Source organism: Erinaceus europaeus, chromosome 2 (genome assembly GCF_950295315.1).
Source record: "Erinaceus europaeus chromosome 2, mEriEur2.1, whole genome shotgun sequence".
Lineage (NCBI taxonomy): Eukaryota > Metazoa > Chordata > Mammalia > Eulipotyphla > Erinaceidae > Erinaceus > Erinaceus europaeus.
In genome coordinates this window covers 195393492-195416656 of record NC_080163.1, presented here as the reverse complement: position 1 = coordinate 195416656, position 23165 = coordinate 195393492, and the positions used below count along the sequence as shown (strand labels likewise).

Here is a 23165-nt window from a genome sequence, read left to right as displayed (position 1 = left end):
GCTCTGGACCCTCAGCCCCCTCTCAGAGTACATACATACAAGAGAGAGAATACATACAGACAGACATAATATACTTTTTAAAAATACAGGGTCAGAGAGATTTCATAATGGTAGTGCATAGAATTTGCATACAAGAGGCCCCAACTTTGATCCCCAACACCAGCATAGGCCAGAGCTGAGCAGTGCACTGGTGAAAACAATCAAAATCAAAAACTGAGAGAGAAAGAGAGAGAGAGAACCAGAGCAGCACTCTAGCACATGTGTTACTTGGGACTGAACTCCAGACTTCATTCTTCTAAACCCAGAGCTCTACTACTCTGCTCTGCCTCCTGGTCTGGGATAATCTTTAATAGACCACTGTCATGGGGAAATGTTGATTAACAAGACTCTTGCTGTCTCCTTTTTATTTCAGACAGGAGAGACTCCACAACACTAGAGCTTCCCCTGGTGCTGTAGCAATCCCAGGTAGTACTAGGGCTTGAAATAGCACAGCACACGGAGGAAGGCCCCACAGCCCTGACTTGGAGGTCAGGCCAGCTAACTAGGTGCACAAATGAGTGACTGACTCACCAGAAGGTAGGTCAATGGGTATATTTTATTAAGAGAATCTGCCTCCATCCTCCTACCCCTGCCCTCCAGGGGCAGAAAACAAACCCACAGGGAAACAAAAAGCCATCGCTGACTCTGTCCAGGAGAGGCTACACCTGGAACTGACTGCTGAGGGGTGTGTGTGTGTGTGTGTGTGTGGGGGGTGCGCTAGTTCCTCAGTCTTCCAGGTCCTCCTCTTCCTCTTCCTCCTCATCCTCCTCCTCTTCCTCTGCCGCCGCCAGGGCTTGCTCCTGGGCAGCCTTGAGGGCCTGCTCTTCCTCCACCGTGGGGTCGCTCATCTCCATGACGTCGGGGCCGCTGGGGTATTCTTGTTGAATGGGGGCCGGCAAGGGTGGGTTGAAGTTGTCAGGACTGTACTTGTGGCCCCAGCCGATGTAGATGTTCTCGAACTTCCTGGAGGGGCAGAGAGACACTGGGAGACCTTCCTTCCAAGGCTCCCACCTGAACTCTAACAAAGGTGGGCTGTCTCCTGGAGTCAAGCTATGTGGGTGGGAAGGTGGAGGGTGGGAGAAGCTCCACAGGCTTTTCAGCTCATTGGTTCCCATTCAGTAGCTGTTGAGCACTTGAAATATGGCTGGTTGCATATCAAGACTGAGCTTCTTCTCTTCCTCCTCCTGCTCTTTCTTTTTCCTCTTCCTCCTTCTCTTCTTTTCTTCTTTTTTCTTTCTTCAGCCAGAGCACGGCTCAGCTCTGGCTTATGGTGGAGTCAGGTTTTGAACCTGGGACCTCAGAGCCTCAGACATGAAGAAAGCCTTTTGCAGTGGCACCCAGGAGAGCATACCATGTGCAAGGACCCAGGTGGGTTCAAGTCTCCAGTCTATGGCGGGGCAGAGGGCAGTGATGAAGCTTTCTCTTTCTCTCTCTCCCTCTTCTCTCAACTTCTCTATCTCTATCAAAAATAATTAAATAAATGGAGAAAGATGATATCTTCCATTATCTAAAAAAAAAAAATGTCTTTTGCATAACCACTGATGTTATGCAGGCCCTGACATTAAATACACACACACACACACACACACACACACACACACACACAGAGTATATTTCTCCTTTCTTTAAAAATATTTATTTACTTACTTACTTTGGATAGAGATAGAGAGAAGGTGAGAGGGAAGGGGGAGGTAGAGAGAGTGAGACACTGGGGGCTGGAGGTGGTGGCACACCTGGTTTAGCACACATAACACCTTCCACAAGGATCCAGGCTCCATCCTCCACTCCCCACCTGCAGGGAGGATGCTTCACACTTCACAAGTGGTCAAGTAGAGGAAGAGTTAGTAAAATGATTATGTAAAAAGACTCATGCCTGAGTCCTATGTTCAATCTCCCCGTAGCCACCACCAACCAGAGCCCAGCAGTGCTTTGGTAATACAAAAACCAACCAACAAATAGAAGAAAAAAAAAAAGTGATGAAGCAGGTCTGCAGGTGTCTTTCTCTCTCCCTCTCTATCTCCGCTTCCCTCTCAATTTCTCTTCATTTAATCAAATAAAAATTAAAATTAAAAAAAAGAAGAGTAAAAAAAAATGGAAACGATGGCCTCCAGGAGCCGTGGATTTGTAGTGCTGGCACAAGCCCCAGCAATAACCCTGGTGGCAATAAAAAAGATGGGGTGCGGGGTGCAGGGTGCGGGGGAGACACCTCCAGCACATCAAGCATCAAGGTGCGGGCTGGGGAAATATCACAGTAGTTATGACAAAGACTTTCATGCCTAAATCTTCTAAATGCCAGGTTCAGTCCCTGTCACCAACAGAAACCAGAGCTGAGCAGTGCACGCTGGAAAAAAAAATACCGCCACCCGATGACCATTGATGGTAGTGCAGCCGCCCCATGACGACAGCTGGCGCCCTCCAGCGGCTGTGCTTCCAGCCGGAGACTGAGGGATCTGCATGGGATCCAGGTGTGGGGTACCGAGCCAGCAAGGATGCATGTGTGGCTTCTTATTGCCAATCTTTTGAAAGCAACGGAGAGGTAGGTTGACGAGGAAACATTCAACCTCATAGGGAGAGGACCCTTCACATGGGAAGAACTGTTGGGGTGGGGGGGTCCAGGGAATAGGTTAGCTCTCCCCTCCAACCCCCAAGCCCAGATTAGATTCTGCCCATCAGGGTCACCCCAGAGGGGTCTCCTGTCCTGACCCATGCGGCAGGAAAGCCTGGGCCCTGGGGATGAAATCCTGCCCCTGTGCTGGTGACCCTGGATCATTGCTTCCCCTCTCTGACCCTCCATGCTGTCACTCTGGGGAAGCTGAAGGGATTTCGGGGGGGCTGGGAGGGGCTGGACCCACCACCTACTTGCCGGTGGCATAGGTGTAGGCCCCCGGCCAGAGGTTGGAGCGAACGACTGCCACGGAGTACTGCGGGCAGAGGCTGCAGGACAACCGCGCCGTCCAGGGGGACATGTGCAGAATCTCTGTGGGGGGAGCCGGGGGTCAGAGGCTGGGCTTCAGGGGAGACACACACACACACACACACACACACACACACGCCCCAGAGTGGGGAGAGGAAAAGAAGGAGGGAGGCAGGGTGAGGACTAGCTGCTTGGATGTTGTAGTTTCTGCTCTGGACCGGCATAGCCATGTGACCCCGCTCCTGTGCCAGGTGGCAGTGAGCCCTGGGTCCCCAGACAGAGCAGCTTTGTGAGTCTGGACCAATGGGCAGGAAGGCAAAGTAAGAACTCCGGGCTCCTCATGGGAATCGGGTCAAGTCTGGGTTCTTCCCACCAGCACCCAGGCCTCAGGGTCCAAGCTCAGGAAGTGACTATCCTCTAGGTAGGCCTCCCTCCCTAGTTCTCTCCCTCTCTCCCCAAATCCATGTGGCAGGTTTGTTTGTTTGTTTGGTCTTTGAACGCCACTCACAGTGCGGTCTAGAGTTCGTTATTTTATTAAGTAGAGGGTGAGAGACAGGGAGAGAAAGACAGAGCAGCCATCACAGAGACACTCATGAAGCTTCCCCTTTGCGTGGTTTGCCTAATGGGGTGGCCAGAGGCTCAAACCTGGGTTCTCATATATGGTGAAGTGTGATCTCTACCAGCTGAACTGTCTTCCAGCCCCTGGAACTTTTTTTTTTATTATTAAAAAATTTTTTTATTATCACCACCAGAGTTACGCTGGGTCAGAGAGAGTGCCTGTATAACTAATCCATTGCTCCTGGCAGCCTTTATTATTATTTTTATAGACAGAAAGAAATTAAAAGGTAAGAGGGAAAGAGAAAGACAGACATTTGCAAGACTGCTTCACCAATAGCAAAGCTTCCCGCCCCCTTCAGAAAGGGACCCAAGTCTCCGGGCATGGTGATGTGTGACTCTACCAGGTGCATCACTGCCCAGACCTAATATTTCTCTCTCTCTCTTTCTTTCTTAGAGATCCAGGGCTAGGGAGATAGCATGGTGGTATGTAAAAAGACTTTCATGCCTGAGGCTCCAAGGTCCCACGTTCAATTATTAGAATCACTATAAGCCAAAGCTGAGTGCTGTTCTAGTAATAAATAAATGAGAGAAAAGAGAGAGAGAGAGATACCATAACATTGCTCTAGCCCATGCAACACTGGGGATGAACTCAGGACCTCGTGCTTTTTATTTATTAATAAGGAGGAAAAGGGGAGGAGAGGGGGAAGGGAGAAAGAGAGAGAGAGAGAGAACGAGAACCAGAGTATCACTCTGGCACATGTGATGTCAGGATAGAATTTGGGACCTCAAGCTTGAGTTTAAGACTTTATCCAATAATCCATGTCCCAGGCCACAAAGATCTATTAACAAGCAAGGGAAAAAAGAGGTGGGGGAGAGAGAACTGGAGCATCATTGTTCTGGCATGTGCGATGCCAAGGATTGAACTCAGGACCTCATGCCTGCATGTCCACTGCTCTAGCTGCTGTACTGCCTCCCAGGTCACTGCATGTGGATATTGAAAAACCAGCTCACACCATCCAGACCACTGACATGTGCCAGACATGGCACTGTGAGAGAAAGACTGTGTCCTGGAGCCCAGTTTCCACATGGAAGACGCCAGGCTGCAGCCCCCGCCCACACACAGAGTCCTGCTTCCCTTCCCCAGGCCACCATGTGCCAGGGGGGCGGGGCCATCACCTGCGTCTTCAGAAAGTGGTGTCAGCAGCGGGGGCCCTATCTCCTGCTCCACTTCCTCTATGCCTTCATCTGCCTTCTCTTCCTCCTCCCCCAGCTCCTCCTCCTCCTCCATCTTCTGCATGGGATTCACCCAAGAGCAGCGGCCCTGCAGGTGGAAGGAAGGGTGGATGAACGAACGGATGGTTGGATAGGCAGATGGATGGGTGAGTGGATGAATAGATGGATGGGAGCAGAGGGGACAGCATTACAGTTCTGCAGACAACTTTCATGCCTGAGGCTCTGAGATCCCAGGTTCAACCCCCAGCACCATCATTTACCAAATAGTGCTTAGTAAAAAAAAAAAAGAAAATTGAGGTTGCTGGTTTGATTCCCAGTGCCACATATACCACCACAGTGGTAGCGTTCTGGCCGCTCTCTCTGCTGTCTCATGTGAAACTCGGGCCAGGTGGTGGTGCACCTGGTTGAGAACATGTCTTCCAGTGCTCAAGGACCTGGGTTCAAGTTCCCAGACCCTACCTGCAGGGGGAAAGCTTTCAAAGGGGTGAAGCAGGGCTGCAGGTGTCTCTCTGCCTCTCTCCCTCTCTATCTCTCCCATCCCTCTCGATTTCTTTTATATATATATATATATATATTTTAAATATTTATTTTATTTATTTATTCCCTTTTGTTGCCCTTGTTGTTTTATTGCTGTAGTTATTATTGTTGTTGTCATTGTTGTTGGATAGGACAGAGAGAAATGGAGAGAGATGGGAGAGAAAGATAGACACCTGCAGACCTGCTTCACTGCCTGTGAAGCGACTCCCCTGCAGGTGGGGAGCCGGGGTTCGAACCGGGATCCTTATGCCGGTCCTTGTGCTTTGAGCCACCTGCGCTGAACCCGCTGCGCTACAGCCCGACTCCCCTCGATTTCTTTTTGTCTCTATCCAATGAATAAATAAAATGTTTTAAACAAAAATGAAAGCTCTCTCTCATAAGTCTTTTTTTTCTTATTTTTTATTTAACCAGAGAACTGCTCAGCTCTGGCTTATGGTGGTGCTGGGGACTGAACCTGGGACATTTGGTGCCTTAGGCATGAAAGGTTTGTGCATAAGCATTATGGTATCTCCCCAGCCCTCTCTCTTAACTGTAATAAACTATATGTACATATATATCTCGTAGATAAATATATAATATATATTTATATATAAATATATATATATTTTTTTTTACCAGAGAACTACTCAGTTTTGGCTTATGGTGGTGTTGGGGAATGAATCTGTGACCTCAGAGCCTTAGACATGAGAGTCTCTTTGCAAAACCACTGTGCTATTTCCCCAAACCCAAAATAAATCTTAAAAATGGATGAGTGAACAACAACAATAATAATAAGTACAACAATAAAACAACAATGGAATGAATAAATAAATAAACAAAAGGGAATGAATAAATAAATAAATAAATAAATAATGGATGAGTGAGGGCAACAAAAGGGAATAAATAAGTAAAAATTTAAAAAAATGGATGAGTGAGTAGCTAGATAGATGAATGGATGGAAAGACAGATGAATAAATAAATGATGGATTGATGAGTGAACAAAGGAGTTTTAGGGAGACAGTATAATGGTTCTGCAAAAGATTCTCATGCCTGAGGCTCAGAGGCCCCAGGTTCAACCCCCCCACACACTATCAGCCAGACATGAGCCTTTCTTTTTGTGTTTCTCTTTAAGAGAGAGCAAAATAAGATAAAAATAAATAATGTTTTTTGATTTGTTTTATGAGAACACTGCTCAGCTCTGGCTTATGGTGGTGCTGTGGACTGGACCTGGGACTTTGGAGCCTCAGGCATAAAGCTTTTTTCATAACCACTAAGCTACCTCCCCTGCCCTTATAAATATAGACATGTTCTAAATACATATTGCATTATGTATTTTTCAAAGTATTATCTTTTTAAATTTTTATTTATTTTATTTTTTTGAGAGAGATGGAGAGAGAGAGAGAGAGACCAGAGCACAGCTCAGCTCTGGTTTATGGAGGTGCGGGGGAATTGAACCTGGGACTTTGGAGCCTCAGGCATGAGAATCTGTTTGCATAACCATTACACTGTCTCCCCCGCCCAATTATCTTTTTTTTTAAAAAAGATTTTATACATCACTCTGGTACATATGCTGCCGGGGATCAAACTCAGGACCTCATGCTTGAGAGTTTAGTGCTTTAGCCACTGCGCCACCTCCCGGACCACCAAAGTACTATTATCTTGATTTAGTGGATAGAGACAGAAATCAACAGAGAAGGGGGAGCTAGAGAGGAAGAGACAGAGAGGCCCCTGCAACCCTGCTTCACCACTTTCAAAGCTTTCCCGCTGCAGGTGGGACCAGGGACTCCAATCTGGATCCCTGTGCATTGTAACCAAGTACACCACCACCCTGCACATATATATAGTATGACATATATATTTATACATTTTTTAAAGTTTTTTTTAAACTCTTAATCTTTATTTTTTAAATATTTATTTTCCCTTTTGTTGCCCTTGTTTATTGTTGTTGTAGTTATTATTGTTGTTATTGATTTTGTCATTGTTGGATAGGACAGAGAGAAATGGAGAGAGGAGGGGAAGACAGAGAGGGGGAGAGAAAGACCAGGATCCTTACTCTAGTCCTTGCGCTTTGCGCCACCTGCGCTTAACCCACTGCACTACCACCTGACCCCCATATATTTATATTTAAAAGAATGTAATTTAGGGGAGTCAGACAATAGCACAGCGGGTAAAGCGCAGGTGGCACGCAAATCGTGAGGACGTGCATAAGCATCCCGGTTCGAGCCCCCGGCTCCCTACCTGCAGGGGAGTCACTTCACAAGCCCTGAAGCAGGTCTGCAGGTGTCTATCTTTCCCCCTCTCTGTCTCCCCCTCCTCTCTCCATTTCTCTCTGTCCTGTCCAACAACAACGACATCAATAACTACAATAACAGCTACAACAATAAAACAACAAGGGCAACAAAAGGGCATACATAAATAAATATTAAAAAATAAGTAAATAAAAAATTTAAAAAAATAATTTGGTACTGTGCCCAGCAGAGCCTCCTAACCCCCTGGTGGGGGTACCCCAGGCCCCCTTCACCTGGGGCAGGATGTGCTGCACGTGGTGCACCCAGTTGGCCATGGAGTCCACCAGCTCCAGCACCGGGATGCCCTCGAAGTCGGGGTTCTCCTCGAAGGACTCGCGGCCGGCGCCCCCCTCTTCCTCCTCGTCGCCCTCCTCCTCCCCGAACTGGTAGAAGCCCAGGGGGCTGATGTGCGTGGCGGCTGAGATGCGGGCGATCTGGGCCCGCAGGTAGTTGGCCTCGTTGCCCGGGAAGGGCGGGAAGCTGACGACGGGCGCGTCCAGGTAGCCGGTGAAGAACTTCTTGATCTTGCGGGCCTGCACGATCTGCAGCGGCGTGACGTGGGGCAGCCGCGTCCAGGCCCGGCCCGGCTCGTTGCACACGAAGTACAGGTACTTGTTGGTGCCGCTGCGGCTCTCCTCGCGGGGGATGACCGGGGGCGGCTTCCAGGTGGGCTTGGGGATGGCGTCGGCCGCCTTCTCCTCGTCCTCCTCGCCCTCCTCCTCGTCCCGGGGCTCCAGGGGTTCCCCGCCCTCCACCACCTCCTCCACCTCTTCCTCCTCGCCCTCCTCCTCGCCCTCGCGGAACTCCACCTCGGCCACCAGGTAGCTGCGGCTCAGGCCCAGGATCTTGCCCCAGAAGCGGCAGGTGTGGATGGGCTGCTGCTCCACCAGCTGCTTCAGCGCCATGAAGATGCGGAAGCTCTCGTCCGAGCTCAGCCCCACGCCCGCCTGCTCGAAGTAGAAGGCCATCTCCATCACGTTGGGCACGGCGGTGTCGCCCTGCGGGACACGGGCAGCTCAAGGAAGCAAGCCCTGCCGCCAGGCCTGAGACCTGGGGAATAAGGGACCCCCCCCCCCCCACACACACACACACACACATACCCACACACACTGCTCAGGTGGCCTGGGGGAAACAGCTCAGTCCGAGAGTACAGGACTTGCAGGCCTGGGGTCCCAAAGCTCTCAGGTTCAATCACTGCCAACCCTTGTCAGAGCAAAGCAGTGACCTGGCTCTCCTCTCCCTCTCCCTCTCCCTCTCCCTCTCCCTCTCCCTCCCCCTCTTCCTCTCTCTCTCATAAATACAGGGTCAGAACTGGCAAGACAGCAGAACAGTGATGCAAAAATACTTTTGTGCCTAAGGATCTGAGCTCCAGCACCACCACAAGCCACAGCTGAGCAGGTTCTGGTCTCTCTCCTAAAAAAATTTTATATATATATTTTTAATATTTATTTCTTCCCTTTTGTTATCCTTGTTGTTTTATTGTTGTAGTGGCAAACGCTAGAAGAAGAAGAATTGTTGTAGTTATTATTGTTGTTATTGACGTTGTCATTGTTGGATAGGACAGAAAGAAATGGAGAGAGGAGAGGAAGACAGAGAGGGGGAGAGAAAGATAGACACCTGCAGACCTGCTTCACTACCTGTGGAGCGACTCCCCCTGCAGGTGGGGAGCCGGGGGATCAAACTGGGATCCTTTTATTGGTCCTTGCACTTTGTGCCAAGTGCGCTTAATCCGCTGTGCAACCTCATGATCCCCTATTATTGTTCTTACTGATGTCATTGTCGTTGGCTAGGACAGAGTGAAATGGAGAGAGGAGGGGAAGACAGAGAGGGGGGAGAGAAAGACAGACACCTGCAGACCTGCTTCACCGCTTGTGAAGTGACTCCCCCGCAGGTAGGGAGCTGGGGGCTCGAACCGGGATTCTTACGCTGGTCCTTGCGCTTTGCACCATGTGCACGTAACCCACTGTGATACTGCCCAACTCCCAAATTTTTTAAAATCTTTATTTATTTGGATAGAGACAGCCAGAAATCAAGAGGGAAGGGGGAGAGGGAGAGAGACAGAGAGACACGGTAGCCCTGCTTCACCACTTGTGATGTTTTCCCCCTGCAGGTGGGGGCTGGGGGCTCAAACCCAGATCCTTGAACACTATAACATGTGTGCTCAACAGGTGCACCATCACCCCCACTCTCTTTAAAATTATATATATATATATATATATTAAATACAAGACCAGCAAAATAGCTCACTTGGATAGCACATTGCTTTGCTATGTGTGTGACCCAGACTCAAACCCTGGCCTCCACTGCATTAAGGAAACCTTGGTGCTGTGGTCTCTCTCTCTCTATTTTCTTTCTTTCTTCTTTTTTTGCTTTCAGGGTTATCACTGGGGCTCAGAACCTGCACTATGAATGCACTGCTTCTGATGGCCTTTTTTGTTATTGATAGGACAGAGAGAAATTGAGAGAGGAGGGGGAGATAAAGAGGGAGAGAGAAAGACAGACACCTGCAGACCTGCTTGTGAAGCTTCCCCTGCAGGTGGTGGTGGGGGCCAGGGGCTTGAACCCGATCCTTGTGCTCAGCTGGGTACAGCACCACCCAGCCCATCTCTTTCATTTTTTTTCTCTTGCTCTCTCTCTCTTTCTCTGCTTGTCTTTGTCTAAAAATATATAAGATAAATGCACAAATCCTTTTTAAAAGAGGGGGCCAGGCAGTGGCACACTGGTTAAGTGTACATAGTATGAAAAGCAAGAACCAGCACAAGGATCCCGGTTCCCCACCTGCAGGGGAGTCGCTTCATAAGCAGTGAAGCAGGTCTGCAGGCATCTGTCTTTCTCTCTCCTGCTCTATCTTCCCCTCCCTTCTCAATTACTCTCTGTCCTAGCCAAATAAAAAGCAGCAGGATCAGTGGATTTGTAGTGTGATAACCCTGGAAGGAAAAAAAAGGGAAAAAAAAAAAAAGGAACTAGGAGGAGCCCAAGAGATTACATGCTTACCAGGTATGAGACCCTGGGTCCTATCTCTAGTACCTGCTGAAAATGAGAAGGTTGCCTGGGAGGTGGTGCAGTGGATAAAGCACTGGACTCCCAAGCCTGAGGTCCTGAGATTGATCCTTGATCTGTGGTTCTCTCTCTTCCTCATAAATAAATCTTGAAATGGGAGGAAAGGAAAAAAGAAGGCTACGACTCTGGAGGTAGCACAGTAGGTAGAGTGCTGGACTTGCAAGTTTGAGGTCCTGAGTTCACTCCCTGGCATTGCATGTGCCAGAGCGATGCACTCGTGCTCTCTCTCATTAATAAGTAAATAATTTTTATTGCCCTGGTCTCATTATCTAATACACATAATAAAGAAAAAAAAAACATACACACCCACTAGAGGGCTGGGGAGACAGCAGAATGGTTCTACAAAAAGACTTTCATGTCTGAGGCACCAAAAGGTCCCAGCTTCAGTCCCCAGCACCACCATCAGCCAGTGCTCTGGGAAAAAGAAAATCAAATCACTGGGGCCAGGCAGTGGTGCAGCTGGTTAAGTGCACACACTACAGTGCAAAAGGATCCAGGTTCTCAAGTCCCTGGTCCCCACCTGCAGGTGGGTATGGGTCTCGAACCAGGATCCTTGCTCATTGCAACATGTGCGCTCAACCAGGTGCACCACCACCACCCGGGTATTGCTCAGTATGATGGTGCAGGGGGAGAGAACCTGGGACTTCGGAGCCTCAGACATGAGTCTCTTTGCATATCCATTACGCTATGTACCCCTGCAGGGGGAAAGCTTCATGAGTGTTGAAGCAGGGCTGTAGGTGTCTCTCTGTCTCCCTCCCTCTCTATCTCCTCCACCCCCTCAATTTCTCTCTGCCTCTATCCAATAATAAATAAATTAAAAAAAATTTTAATCACATCTGGTTGGGGAATGTTATGCATGTACAAACTATTGTATTTACTGTTGAATGTAAAACATTAATTCCCCAATAAAGAAATAAATTTAAAAAATTAAAAATAAATAAATAATAAAAAAATTAAAGAAAAAAAATCACATCTGGTTAAACACACACATTACAGTGTGCAGGGACCCAGATTCAAGGCCCTGGTCACCACCTGCAGGGGGAAAGCTCTCCCTCTCCCTCTCCATCACCCTCTTCCCTCTCGATTTCTGGTTGTTTCTAGCCAATAAATAAATAAAGATAAAGGTTTTTAAAAATGAATTTGAGAGAGAGAGGGAGAGAGGGAGAGAGAGGGAGAGAGGGAGGGAGAGGGAGGGAGAGAGAGAGAGAGGGAGGGAGGGAATGGCTCTGGGGGAGCAGCTCAACTGTTATGACCACAGGTCAGAGCTCCCGGCTGCCACCCCTGCTCTCCGCTGCCACCCCTGCTCCCCGCTGCCACCCCTGCTCCCCGCTGCCACCCCTGCTCTCCGCTGCCACCCCTGCTCCCCGCTGCCACCCCTGCTCCCTGCTGCCACCACATGTGCCTGAGTGGTGCTCTGGCTTTTTTGTTCCTCTCATGTGAAACTCTCCCTTCTTAGTGACCCAGGAGGTGGTGATATAGTGGATAAAGCCTTGAATTCTCAAGCCTGAGGTCCTGAGTTCAGTCTCCAGCATTGCATGTGTCAGAGCAATGCTCTGATTTCCTCTGTAAATAAATAAGAAACTCTCCCTCTCACATGTATTTCTCAAAGTGAAGGACAGGAGCCAGTTGGTGATGCATCTGGTTGAGTGCACGTATTGCAGTAAGCAAGGACCCAGGTTCAAGCCCCTGGTCCCCACCTGAGGGAAACAGTGCTACAGGTCACTTTCTCCACTCTCCCCCTCCACCCCTCCTTCCATCTTTCTCTCCCTCACTGTTTCACCTTTCCGACTCTGTCTCTACCCAGTAAAAATAAAACAAAAAGCAAGGGAGTGAAGAATCATGCTTAGATTGTACAGTCGCTACAGAAATATTTGACAATAAGCTTCCTGAGTTTTTTCCTAAAAGTATATTCTGTATTATTTTCCATCTGTTTCTTTGTTTCTCCTTGTCGTTTCTTTTCTTCTAGAACACTGCTCAGCTCTGGCTGATAGTATTGCTGGGGATTGATCCTGCGACCTTGGAGCGTCAGGCAGGTTATACAAGTCTATTGTATAACCAGTATGCTATCTTTCCAGGCCCCCGTTTTAAAAATTTTATCACATTATTAAAATTATTATTATTATTATTATTATTATTATTATTATTACTGTTTTGCAGAGTGAGGGCCCCAGATATGCACATTTTCACTACTCTAGGCTGTTCCTTCATTCTGATAGGGAGACAGGGAGAGGGAGAGATACCACAGAACTGTAGTCTCCCTCATGCAGGAAACCAAACATGCTACTCTGGGGGCCAAAACTCAAGGGGGCGGGGCCTCAGACTTGCTGACAACCTGTGGGAGTCTCAAAGCCTGAGGTTCTGAACCGGTGGAGGCTCCTAAGGCAAGAATGGTGCTTTGTCAGAGGCCAGTGATGGCACACTTGTTGCCATGCACAAGGAATTGTGTTCAAGCCCCTGGTCCCCACCTGCAGCGGGGGACACTTAAGAAACAGTGAAGCAGGGCTGTAGGTGTTTCTCTTTCTCCTTCTCTATCTCCCCCTTCCCTCTTGATTTCTGTCTCTAGCTAATAAATAATTTTTTAAAAAATATTTATTTACAGATGGCGCAAAGCACAAGGACCGGCATAAGGATCCGGGTTTGAACCCCGGCTCCCCACCTGCAGGGGAGTCGCTTCACAGGCGGTGAAGCAGGTCTGCAGGTGTCTGTCTTTCTCTCCTCCTCTCTGTCTTCCCCTCCTCTCTCCATTTCTCTCTGTTCTATCCAACAATGACAACAACAATAATAACTACAACAATAAAAAACAACAAGGGCAACAAAAGGGAATAAATAAATAAATAAAAATTATTTATACCCTTTTGTTGTCCTTGTTGTTTTATTGTTGTAGTTATTATTGTTGTTGTTGATGTCGTCGTTGTTGGATAGAACAGAGAGAAATGGAGAGAGGAGAGGAAGACAGAGAGGGGGAGAGAAAGACACCTGCAGACCTGCTTCACCGCCTGTGAAGCGACTCCCCTGCAGGTGGGGAGCTGGGGGCTTGAACTGGGATCCTTAAGCCGGTCCTTGTGCTTTGTGCCACCTGCGCTTTACCCACTACGCTACCGCCCGACTCCCATAAATAATTTTTTAACAGGGAGAGAATGGTGCCTTTTTTTTTTTTTTTTTGTCATCACTGGAACTTCACCACTAGGAGTTGAAGTTTTCAGATAGAGACAAAGAGAGAGAGGGACACACACCCCAGCAACGCTCAATGAAGTTGGCAGTGGCTGACCAAATCTGGGTGAGGCCCAAGGCAAAGCAGGCGCACCGTCCAGGTGAGCTAGCTTGCTGGCCTGAAGGAGAAAACGGCGACTGGAACTTAAAAGCTCTTTTCTCAGGTGAAACTCTGCTTGGTGCTCACCTGTGCCCTGCTGTCCTGAGGGCTCGTTCACTTTGTCAGTCTGTCCTTGCTGTCCTCTCCCACTGCCCCTGGATCCTAGCCTCTCTGAAGCAGAGGAGTGAGCACAGGCCCACAGCATCTGCAGGCCAGGTGGGTGAGAATGCGGACTCTGGAGGGCATAGTCCTGCCTGCAGCACTCTGGGGTTTCTTTTTTTTATTATTAAATATATTTTTTAAAGATTTTATTTATTTATGAGGAAGCTAGGAGGAGAGAGAAAGAACCAGACATCACTCTGGTATATGTGCTGCCAGGGATCTAACTCGGGACCTCATGCTTGAGAGTCCAAAGCTTTATATGCTACACCACCTCCCGGACCACTATTATTAATATATATTACATATTATCATATATATTAATATATAATAATATATATTAATTATATATATATATATATTGCCTCCAGGGTTGTCGCTGGGGCTCAGTGCCTGCACCATGAATCCACGGCTCCTGAAGGCCATTTTTTCCCCCTTTTGTTGCCCTTGTTGTTGTTCCCCTCCTCTCTCCATTTCTCTCTGTCGTATCCAACAACGACGATGACATCAGTAACAACAACAATAATAACTACAACAATAAAACAAGGGCAACAAAAGGGAATAAAAAATAACTACTTAAAAAAATTCAATTCATCTACTATTTATTACATAGAGACAGAAAGAAATTGAGAGGGAGAATGGAGACAAAAGGGAAGAGAGAGAAAAAAAAAAACTTGTAGCCCTGCTTCACTGTTTGTGAAGCTTCCCCCTGCAGGTGAGGACCGGGGGCTTGAAACTGGACCCTTGCACACTGTTAACATGTGCGCTCAACCTGGGCACCCTTGCTTGCTCGCTTATTTATCCATTTGCAAGAGGGAGGGAGGGAGGGAGAGGGAGAGGGAGAGGGAGAGGGAGAGAGAGAGGAAACAGAGCATCACTCCCACAAACACGATCTTGGGGATTGAACTCAGAACCTCAGGCTGCAGAGTCAGGGACTCCCCTCCCTGGCTGCAGAGTCAACCTTCTGTGAAGAGGCTGACTTGCCTTTTCTTTGCTTCAGTCCTTTCAGGACTCCCCAGTGCCATCCCCCAGGGAGAGGCCGAACCCATTGGCCTAAGTGAGCCGGTGGAGCCCCCTGCCCGCACGGCCTCCCACCGCCAGGGGGCGCACTCCTCCCCTGTCCCTTGACTCACCACCTCTTCCTCCATCTCCTGCTCGCCCTCGCCCTGGCCGCCGCGGACGAACAGCGCCCTCTGCCGCTCGGCCATCTCGTAGGTGGGCTGCATCTCGGGGTCGTCCCGCAGGGTGTCCAGCTTGGGGTGGAACCACTCGGCCTGCGCGGTGCGGTTCAGCCACTCCAGCATGGACAGGGGGTTCTCGGGCCGCTGGTTGAGGATCTTGGTCAGCACGTTCACCAGGTGTTCGTACCTGCCGCCCCGGGAGGGGGTGGGGGCTCAGCGGGCTCAGCCTCCCCGCGCTGTGGCCCCGCACTGCCACTGTGTGTCCCGGCTGGGCAGGTGGGGAGCACAGAGCGCCCTGCCCTGCACCATAGAGTAAAAGAGGCTCTTTGAAGGCTGCAGTGAAGATCCCGCATACAGAATTTCCTTCTTTTTTTCTTCTTCTTCTTCACTGTCATGGTTATTCCTGTGGCTCAGTGCCCACATGATTCCACCAGCCTTTCCTGGTAGCCACTTCTCTCTCTGTCTTTTGCCTTTTAAAAATATTTATTTATTTTGAATATTTATTTAAGGGCCCAGGTCCTTTACACATTACAATGTATGTGCTCAAACAGGTACACCACCACCACCGGGTCCCAACGTCACTTTAGATATAAATTGAGAGGGAAGGGGAAGATAGACACCCGCAGTACAGCTTCACCCTTCATGAAACTCCCCCCACACCCCACCCCCGCGCAGGTGCGGGCGGGGGGCTTGAACCTTGGTCCTTGAGCATTGTACCTACCAAGCTCTCTCTACTAGGCGCACCACCGCCCGGTCCTCCTTTCTCTCTTTTTAAGTATTTGTTAATGTGAGAGAGCAAGAGAACCAGAGCATATCTCTTGTCACGTGTGCTGCCAGGGATCGAACCCAAGACCTCATGCTTGATGGTCCAACATTATCTTCTGTAACACCTCCCTGACTGCACTTTTATTTTTATTTATTTTTAATTCTTTTATTATTTTCCCTTTTGTGGCCCATGTTTTTTTTTTTTATTGTTGTTGTAGTTATTATTGTTGTTGTTGATGTCGTCATTGTTAGATAGGACAGAGAGAAATGGAGAGAGGAGGGGAAGACAGAGAGGGGGAGAGAAAGACAGACACCTGCAGACCTGCTTCACCGCCTGTGAAGCGACTCCCCTGCAGGTGGGGAGCCGAGCCGGGGGCTCGAACCGGGATCTTTATGCCGCTCCTTGCGCTTTGTACCACGTGCGCTTATCCCGCTGCGCTACCGCCGGACCCCCTGAACTTTTATTTTTATTGATGGCTTAATGGTGGCGAGGGGAAACTTTAGTTTTTTTTTTCCAATAGAGGATTAAAGACAGAGAGATACAGAGGAGAGACACCCACAGCACTGCTCCACCACTGAGCAGCTGCCCCGCTGCAGGTGGGATCAGGGGTTAGAACCCAGATCCTTGCGCACAATGTGCCTGTTTTACCAGGTGCAGGGAATCTCCCTTACGCCCTTCAGCCCTCAGTTTGCAGCTGTGAGCCGACAAGACGCAGCTCCCCAAATCTAGTTTTACTCAAACACAAAGGAACAGTGGGGAGAAACAGCATAGTGGTTATGCAAAAGACTTCCATACCTGGAAGGTCTGAGGTTCAATCCCTCACACCACTATAAGCAGTGCTCTGGAAAAAATAAGGAACCACTGGTTTTAAAAAGCCTGGGGAATAGAAAAACTAGGTATTCCCCAACCCCAAGTAGATTGCTATTATTTAGTACCAGAGCACTGCTCAGCTCTGGCTTATTAGTGGTGCAAGGTATTGAACCTGGGACGTCAGAGCTTCAGGCATGAAACATCCACAGAACCAGTGTGTTATCTCCCCAGGCCCACACAAATCTTTTTTTTTTTTTTTGGATTTAAAAATTTTTTATTTTCCCTTTTGTTGCCCTTGTTTTTAATTGTTGTAGTTATTATTGTTGTTGGATAGGACAGAGAGAAATGGAGAGAGGAGAGGAAGACAGAGGGGGAGAGAAAGATAGACACCTGCAGACCTGCTTCACTGCCTGTGAAGCGACTCCCCTGCAGGTGGGGAGCCGGGGGCTCAAACCAGGATCCTTATGCTGGTCCTTGTGCTTTGCACCACTTGTGCTTAACCCGCTGTGCTACTGCAAGTCTTTATACATAACTACTAAGCTGTCACCCGGATCACTATGTAGATGTTTTGCCACTCTTTGTGACATGCCCATTTTTTAAATTTTTATTTATTTATTTTCCCTTTTGTTGCCCTTGTAGTAGTTATTATGCTTGTTACTAATGTCGTTGTCGTTAGATAGGACAGAGAGAAATGGAGAGAGGAGGGGAAGACAGAGAGGGGGAGAGAAAGACAGACACCTGCAGACCTGCTTCACCACCTGTGAAGTGACTCCCCTGCAGGTGGGGAGCCAGGGGCTTGAACCGGGATCCTTACGCGGGTCCTTGCGCTTTGCGCCACATGAGCTTAAACCGCTGTGCTGCCGCCCGACTCCCGACATGCGCATTTTAAGGGTTAGCTGGGGATGAGAGTTCAAAGGAATTTCAAGTATTTAAAAAAATTCATGTAAATTCACCTAACAATGCGGGCAAGCTGCTGTTTACATTATTTTTTCTTTTCTTATTCATTTTATTTATTGATTAGATATAGACAGAGAAATTTAGAGGGGAGGGGGAAGCTAGGAAGGGAAGAGACAGAAACACCTGCAGCCCTGCTTCATCACTCGTGAAGCTTTCCCCCTGCAGGCGAGACCAGGGGCTTAAACATGGGTCCTTGTGCATTGTGATGTGTGTGCTTAACCAGGTGAGCCACTTCCTGGCTTCTATTCAACCTTTTATTTTAAATTAATTACTTATTATTTATTCCCTTTTGTTGCCCTTGTTTTTTACTGTTGTAGTTATTGTTGTTGTTGCTGGATAGGACAGAGAAAAATGGAGACAGGAGGGGAAGACAAGAGAGGAGGAGAGAAAGACAGACACCTGCAGACCTGCTTCACCACCTGTGAAGTGAGTCCCCTGCAGGTGGGGAGCCCGAGGCTCGAACTGGGATCCTTATGCTGGTCCTTGCACTTTGCACCAACTGCACTTAACCCGCTGCGCTACCACCCGACTCCCCTATTCTTTTTTTTTTGCCTCCAGGGTTATTGCTGGGGCTCAGTGCCTGCACCATGAATCCGCTGCTCCTGGAGGACATTTCCCCCCTTTTGTTGCCCTTGTTGTAGCCTTGTTGTGGTTATTATTGTTGTCGTTCGTTGTTGGATAGGACAGAGAGAAATGGAGAGAGGAGGGGAAGACAGGGGGGAGAGAAAGACAGACAGCCACCTGCAGACCTGCTTCACCACCTGTGAAGTGACTCCCTGCAGGTGGGGAGCTGCGGGCTCAAACCAGGATCCTTACACCGGTCCTTGTAACTTGCTGTGCCACCGCCCAACCCCCCCCACCACTCCCCTATTCTACCTTTCTTATAATACTCTTCATATCTTTTATCTGGAGACTTTTTATGAAATTAGCGGATGGAGACAGAGTAAAGTTGAAGGGGAGGAGGAGATAGAGGAAGAGAGGCAGAGAGGTAGAGAGGTACTTGCAGCCCTGCTTCACCACTCATGAAGCTTTCCCCCTGCAGGTGGGATCCAGAGGCTTGAACCTGGTTCCTTCTGCTCTGTAATGTGAACACTTAACCAGATGCGCCACCACCTGGCCCTGCATTTGGAAACTCTTGTTCCAATTTTATAGAAAGAACTTACAGCTAAGTTGATTACAGTCTGATCCCCCCCCCCCCCCTTAGGGCTTTGTGCAAGTGAGAGTTCATTGCTCCTGGGAAGACTTTTTCCTTCAATTTTATTTTAAAATTTTCATTATATTTTGATAAGACAGAGAAAAATTGGGAGAGGAGGAGAAACAGGGAAAGAGAATGAGACACCTGCAGCACGGCACCACTGCTTGTGAAGTTTCTTCCCTACAGTTGGGGGCTGGGGGCTTGAACCTGGGTCCTTAAGCATGGTAACACGACCGTGGTAAGGATCCCAGTTCAAGCCCCTGGTTCTCCAGCTGAAGGGGGGTTGCTTTGCAGGTGGTGAAGCAGGTCTGCAGGTGTCTGTCTCTCCCCGTCTCTGTCTTCCCCTCCTCTCTCCATTTCTCTCTATCCTATCTAACAACGATGACAGCAACAATAAAACAAGGGCAACAAAAGGGAAAAAAAAAAAAATATATATATATATATATATATAAAAAGTCTCCAGAGGCAGACTGGGAGTATGGACCGACTAGTCAACGCCCATGTTCAGCGAGGAAGCAATTACAGAAGCCAGACCTTCTACCTTCTGCAACCCTCAATGACCCTGGGTCCATGCTCCCAGAGGGATAGAGAATGGGAAAGCTACTGGGGAGGGGGTAGGATATGGAGATTGGGCGGTGGGAATTGTGTGTTGTACCCCTCCTACCCTATGGTTTTGTTAATTAATCCTTTCTTAAATTAAAAAAAAAATTTAAAAAAGCCTCCAGAAGTAGTGGATTTGTGGTGCAGGCACCAAGCCCCAGCAATAATCCTGAAGGCAAAAAAATAAAATAAAAAATAAAACTCAAGGAGACTTATCTGTCTCAGAAAAGAAAGGATGGCTATAGACACCTATGACATCAAGATGAGAAACTAACCATGTACTGTAAACAATTAACCCTACTTTAAAAAAAAGGGGGGGGGAGTCGGGTAGTAGTGCAGCAGGTTAAGTACAGGTGGTGCAAAGCGCAAGCACTGGCCTAAGGATCTCGGTTCAAGTCCCCGGCTCCCCACCTGCAGGGGAGTTGCTTCACAAGCAGTGAAGCAGGCCTGCAGGTGTCTAGCTTTCTCTCCCCCTCACTGTCTTTCCCTCCTCTCTCCATTTCTCTCTGTCCTATCCAAACACGACGACGACATCAATAACAACAACAATAAATCAAGGGCAAACAAAAGGGAATAAATAAATATTTTTTAAAAAAATTATGATGATGATGAAGTCATCTTCTTGCCTCAGTGTTGGGGACATTGGCCAGAGCAACACTGTACAGGTCCTTCAAGGAAGGCCTGTATAGTTTTTGCTGACAAGGTCCAAGAACCTCTTGCCCTTTCCCATGGACTCTATCACACAGGTTCTGTAGGTATCAATGGCAGACAGACCGAGGTTACTCTGACCTCGAGTGCAGGCTGCAGCTGGACGACGGGAAAGTCAACAAAAGTTCCTGTTATGTCTTAACTGCTTCACTGAGTTGGAACTTTGGAGACACTGTGCTAACATGTTTTGCTGTCTAAGCTGAGAACTAAAGTCATTGTTAATACTTCATGATATAAGCTAAGCATTGCTAAGAATAAAGCATCAGGTGGTCTAGGAGGTGGTGCAGTGGCTAAGGCACTGGACTCTGAGGCATGAGGTCCTGAGTTCAATCCCAGGCAGCACATGTACCAGAGTGATATCTGGTTCCTTCTCTCTACTCCTATCTTTCTCATTAATAAATCTTTAAAGAACCAAAGGGGAAAATGTACAAAGTAAAACTTGGATGGGGTCTGGTGTACTGAAGCAAAGCAGTGGACTCTGGGGGGGGGGAAGGCTGGGGGGGTATTGGGGTCCTGTGCACGATAATGGAAGAAAACCCAGGCTGGGGGTAAGAGTGTTCTGCAGACAGCCATCATGGTGAGATGAGAAGTTGTACCTATGTGTTACCACCTGTACTATTACCCCCATAAAATGATTAAAAAAGAAAAAGGAGTCGGAGGAGTCGGGTGGTAGCGCAGTGGGTTAAGCGTATGTAGTGCAAAGCACAAGGACCGGAGTAAGGATCCTGGTTCGAGGCCCTGGCTCCCCACCTGCAGGGGAGTCGCTTCACAGGTGATGAAGCAGGTCTGCAGGTGTCTGTCTTTCTCTCCTCCTCTCTGTCTTCCCCTCCTCTCTCCATTTCTCTGTCCTATCCAACAACAATAATAACTACAACAATAAAAAAACAAAGGCAACAAAAGGGAATTAATAAATATATATATAAAAAAGGCTACTGGGAATAGTGGAGTTGTCATGTAGACACTGAGTCCCAGAGATAACCCTGGTGGCAAAAATAAAAAAAATAAATAAATAAAATTCAAGGAAACCAGAATGACAACCTGTCAATGTTACTTAGAAGCACAAACCGCATTTAGAAGCCAGGGTCCAGGTGGTGGTACACACAGTACAAAGGGCATGCAACCTTGCATAAGGACCCAGATTCAAGCCAACAAAACAAACAAATAACAACCTCATAGATGCTAAAATCCAAAGGAAAATATTAATGGCATCAAGACATTTCTGAAAAGCATGAGCGCCATATGCCAGAACTGAGCAGTGATCTGGTTACAAAGAAATGTTTTTGTTTTTTTTTTAACTAATGAAATAAAAATACACTCCCTGTCTTTCTCTTGCTTCTGTTTCACCTTAGCTCTGACCATCACTTTATCTTTCCTTATATCCAGTGTCCACCCCTCTCCCGTAGAATGGCAGCTTCATGAGGCTGTAATGGTTATGGAGAGAAGAGGTGCGCCGTGACTGCAGCTTAAATGTCCCTGCAAAGTTTTCTTTCTTTTCTTTAAATCTTTTTATTTTACTTATTATTGGATAGAGTCAGAGACAAACTGAGAAGAGAGAGGGAAATAGGGAAAGACACAGAAAGACACCTGCAGACCTGCTTCACCACTTGTGAAATGATCCCTCTGCAGGTGGGGAGTGGGGGGGGCTCAAGTCAGGACCCCTAAGCTGGTCCTTGAGCTTTGCGCCATGTGCACTTAACCTGCTGCGCTACTGCCAGACCCTCACCCCCCCCCTTTTTTTTTTTTTTTAACCAGAGCTCTGCTCAGCTCTGGCTTATGATTGAAGATTGAACCTGGGGGATTGAACCTGGGAGCTCAAGGGCCTTAGGGGTGAAAAAACATTATGTAAACTAGAGCCCTGGCTCTGGGCACCCCTTAGTCCTGTTCTCCCGGATAAGGGCCCTGACTTCTCTGTTCCCCACTTTTGCTGGTGTGGGATGCACTAGTCTCAGCGGGGAGCCCCAGGGGTCTGCTGGGCGCAGGCCTGTCTGCTTAGGGAAAGGGGCCTCCACTCAGTCTCTTCCTGGTTAGATGCTCCCAGAGCAGATTCCCCGTGGGGGGCTGGTTCTCCCCAGGCCCTGTGCCCTCCCCGCCCCGCCCCGCCCCGCCCCGCCCCGCCCCGCAGCTCACAGGCTGAGGTGGCTGTTGATGCTGGTCTGCAGTAGGTAGGCCTTGGCGTTCTGCACCGCCAGTTCCCGCGGCTCGGGCTCGGGCAAGTCCATGTTGAAAGGCACGTAGCCCATGTCGCCGGACAAAAACGGGTAGGCCGGATCCTCCTGCATGTAGGGCCCTTGCTGGGCACCCTCGAAGCGCGCTTCTTCTCCAGAGTACAGGGCACTGGAGCTGGGGAAGCCCTGCCGGGGGTCCTGGTAGGTCGAGTCCAGGTGCTGGAAGAAGGTGCCTTGGCCCTGCTGGAGCTGCTGCATCATGAGGTTGGTGCTGAGGGGCAGCTGCGCATCGCCCTCCTCCTGGAAGGGCTGGGGCTGGTACCCGGCGGGGAAGCTCACGTTGGGGCTCAGGTACTGCGGGGTGCCCAGCTGGGCCTCCTCAGGCTGGTACATCTCCTGGTTTTCAGCCGCTTGGGGCCAGCCCATGAGGTTGGACCGCATCGCCTGGACGTCCAGGGTGTCCTGATCCTCCTGGGAACCCAGGGGCTCCTGGGGAGGGAACTCAGGGTCCCCCATGTCTCAGGAGGCTTGCAAGCTTCCCGGAGGTAGACAAGGCCAGAGCCAGGCCTCAGGTTTCTAGGGAGGGGGCGGGCCGTTACCAGGGTAGGGGGCGCGGGGCAGCCCCCCAGGAGGTTTCTGCGCAGGCGTGGGCCCGGCACTGGCAAGAGGGCAGCGCAGCCCGCCCCCTCCGGATACCGAGAAGAGA

The 23165-nt window shown here is 48.9% G+C and overlaps 1 protein-coding gene across 3 annotated transcripts; it reads right to left on the bottom strand.

Moving 5' to 3' along the window:
* Positions 1-577: 577 nt before the first annotated feature.
* On the bottom strand, positions 578-23039 carry RSPH6A (radial spoke head 6 homolog A). 3 transcript variants are annotated; one of them, XM_060186114.1, is made up of 7 exons: positions 22799-23039; positions 22422-22678; positions 15211-15445; positions 7782-8546; positions 4688-4832; positions 2899-3016; positions 578-1002 (listed from the first exon to the last, which is right to left on the bottom strand). In XM_060186114.1, exons 1-7 carry the CDS (start codon positions 22973-22975, stop codon positions 765-767), a joined length of 1935 nt encoding a protein of 644 aa, XP_060042097.1. In that variant the 5' UTR covers positions 22976-23039; the 3' UTR covers positions 578-764. The 3 variants fall into 3 exon arrangements, with proteins under 3 accessions (XP_060042097.1, XP_007532256.2, XP_060042096.1); XM_007532194.3 differs by having other exon boundaries at positions 22422-23039; XM_060186113.1 differs by having other exon boundaries at positions 7782-8495; positions 22422-23039.
* Positions 23040-23165: the final 126 nt, after the last annotated feature.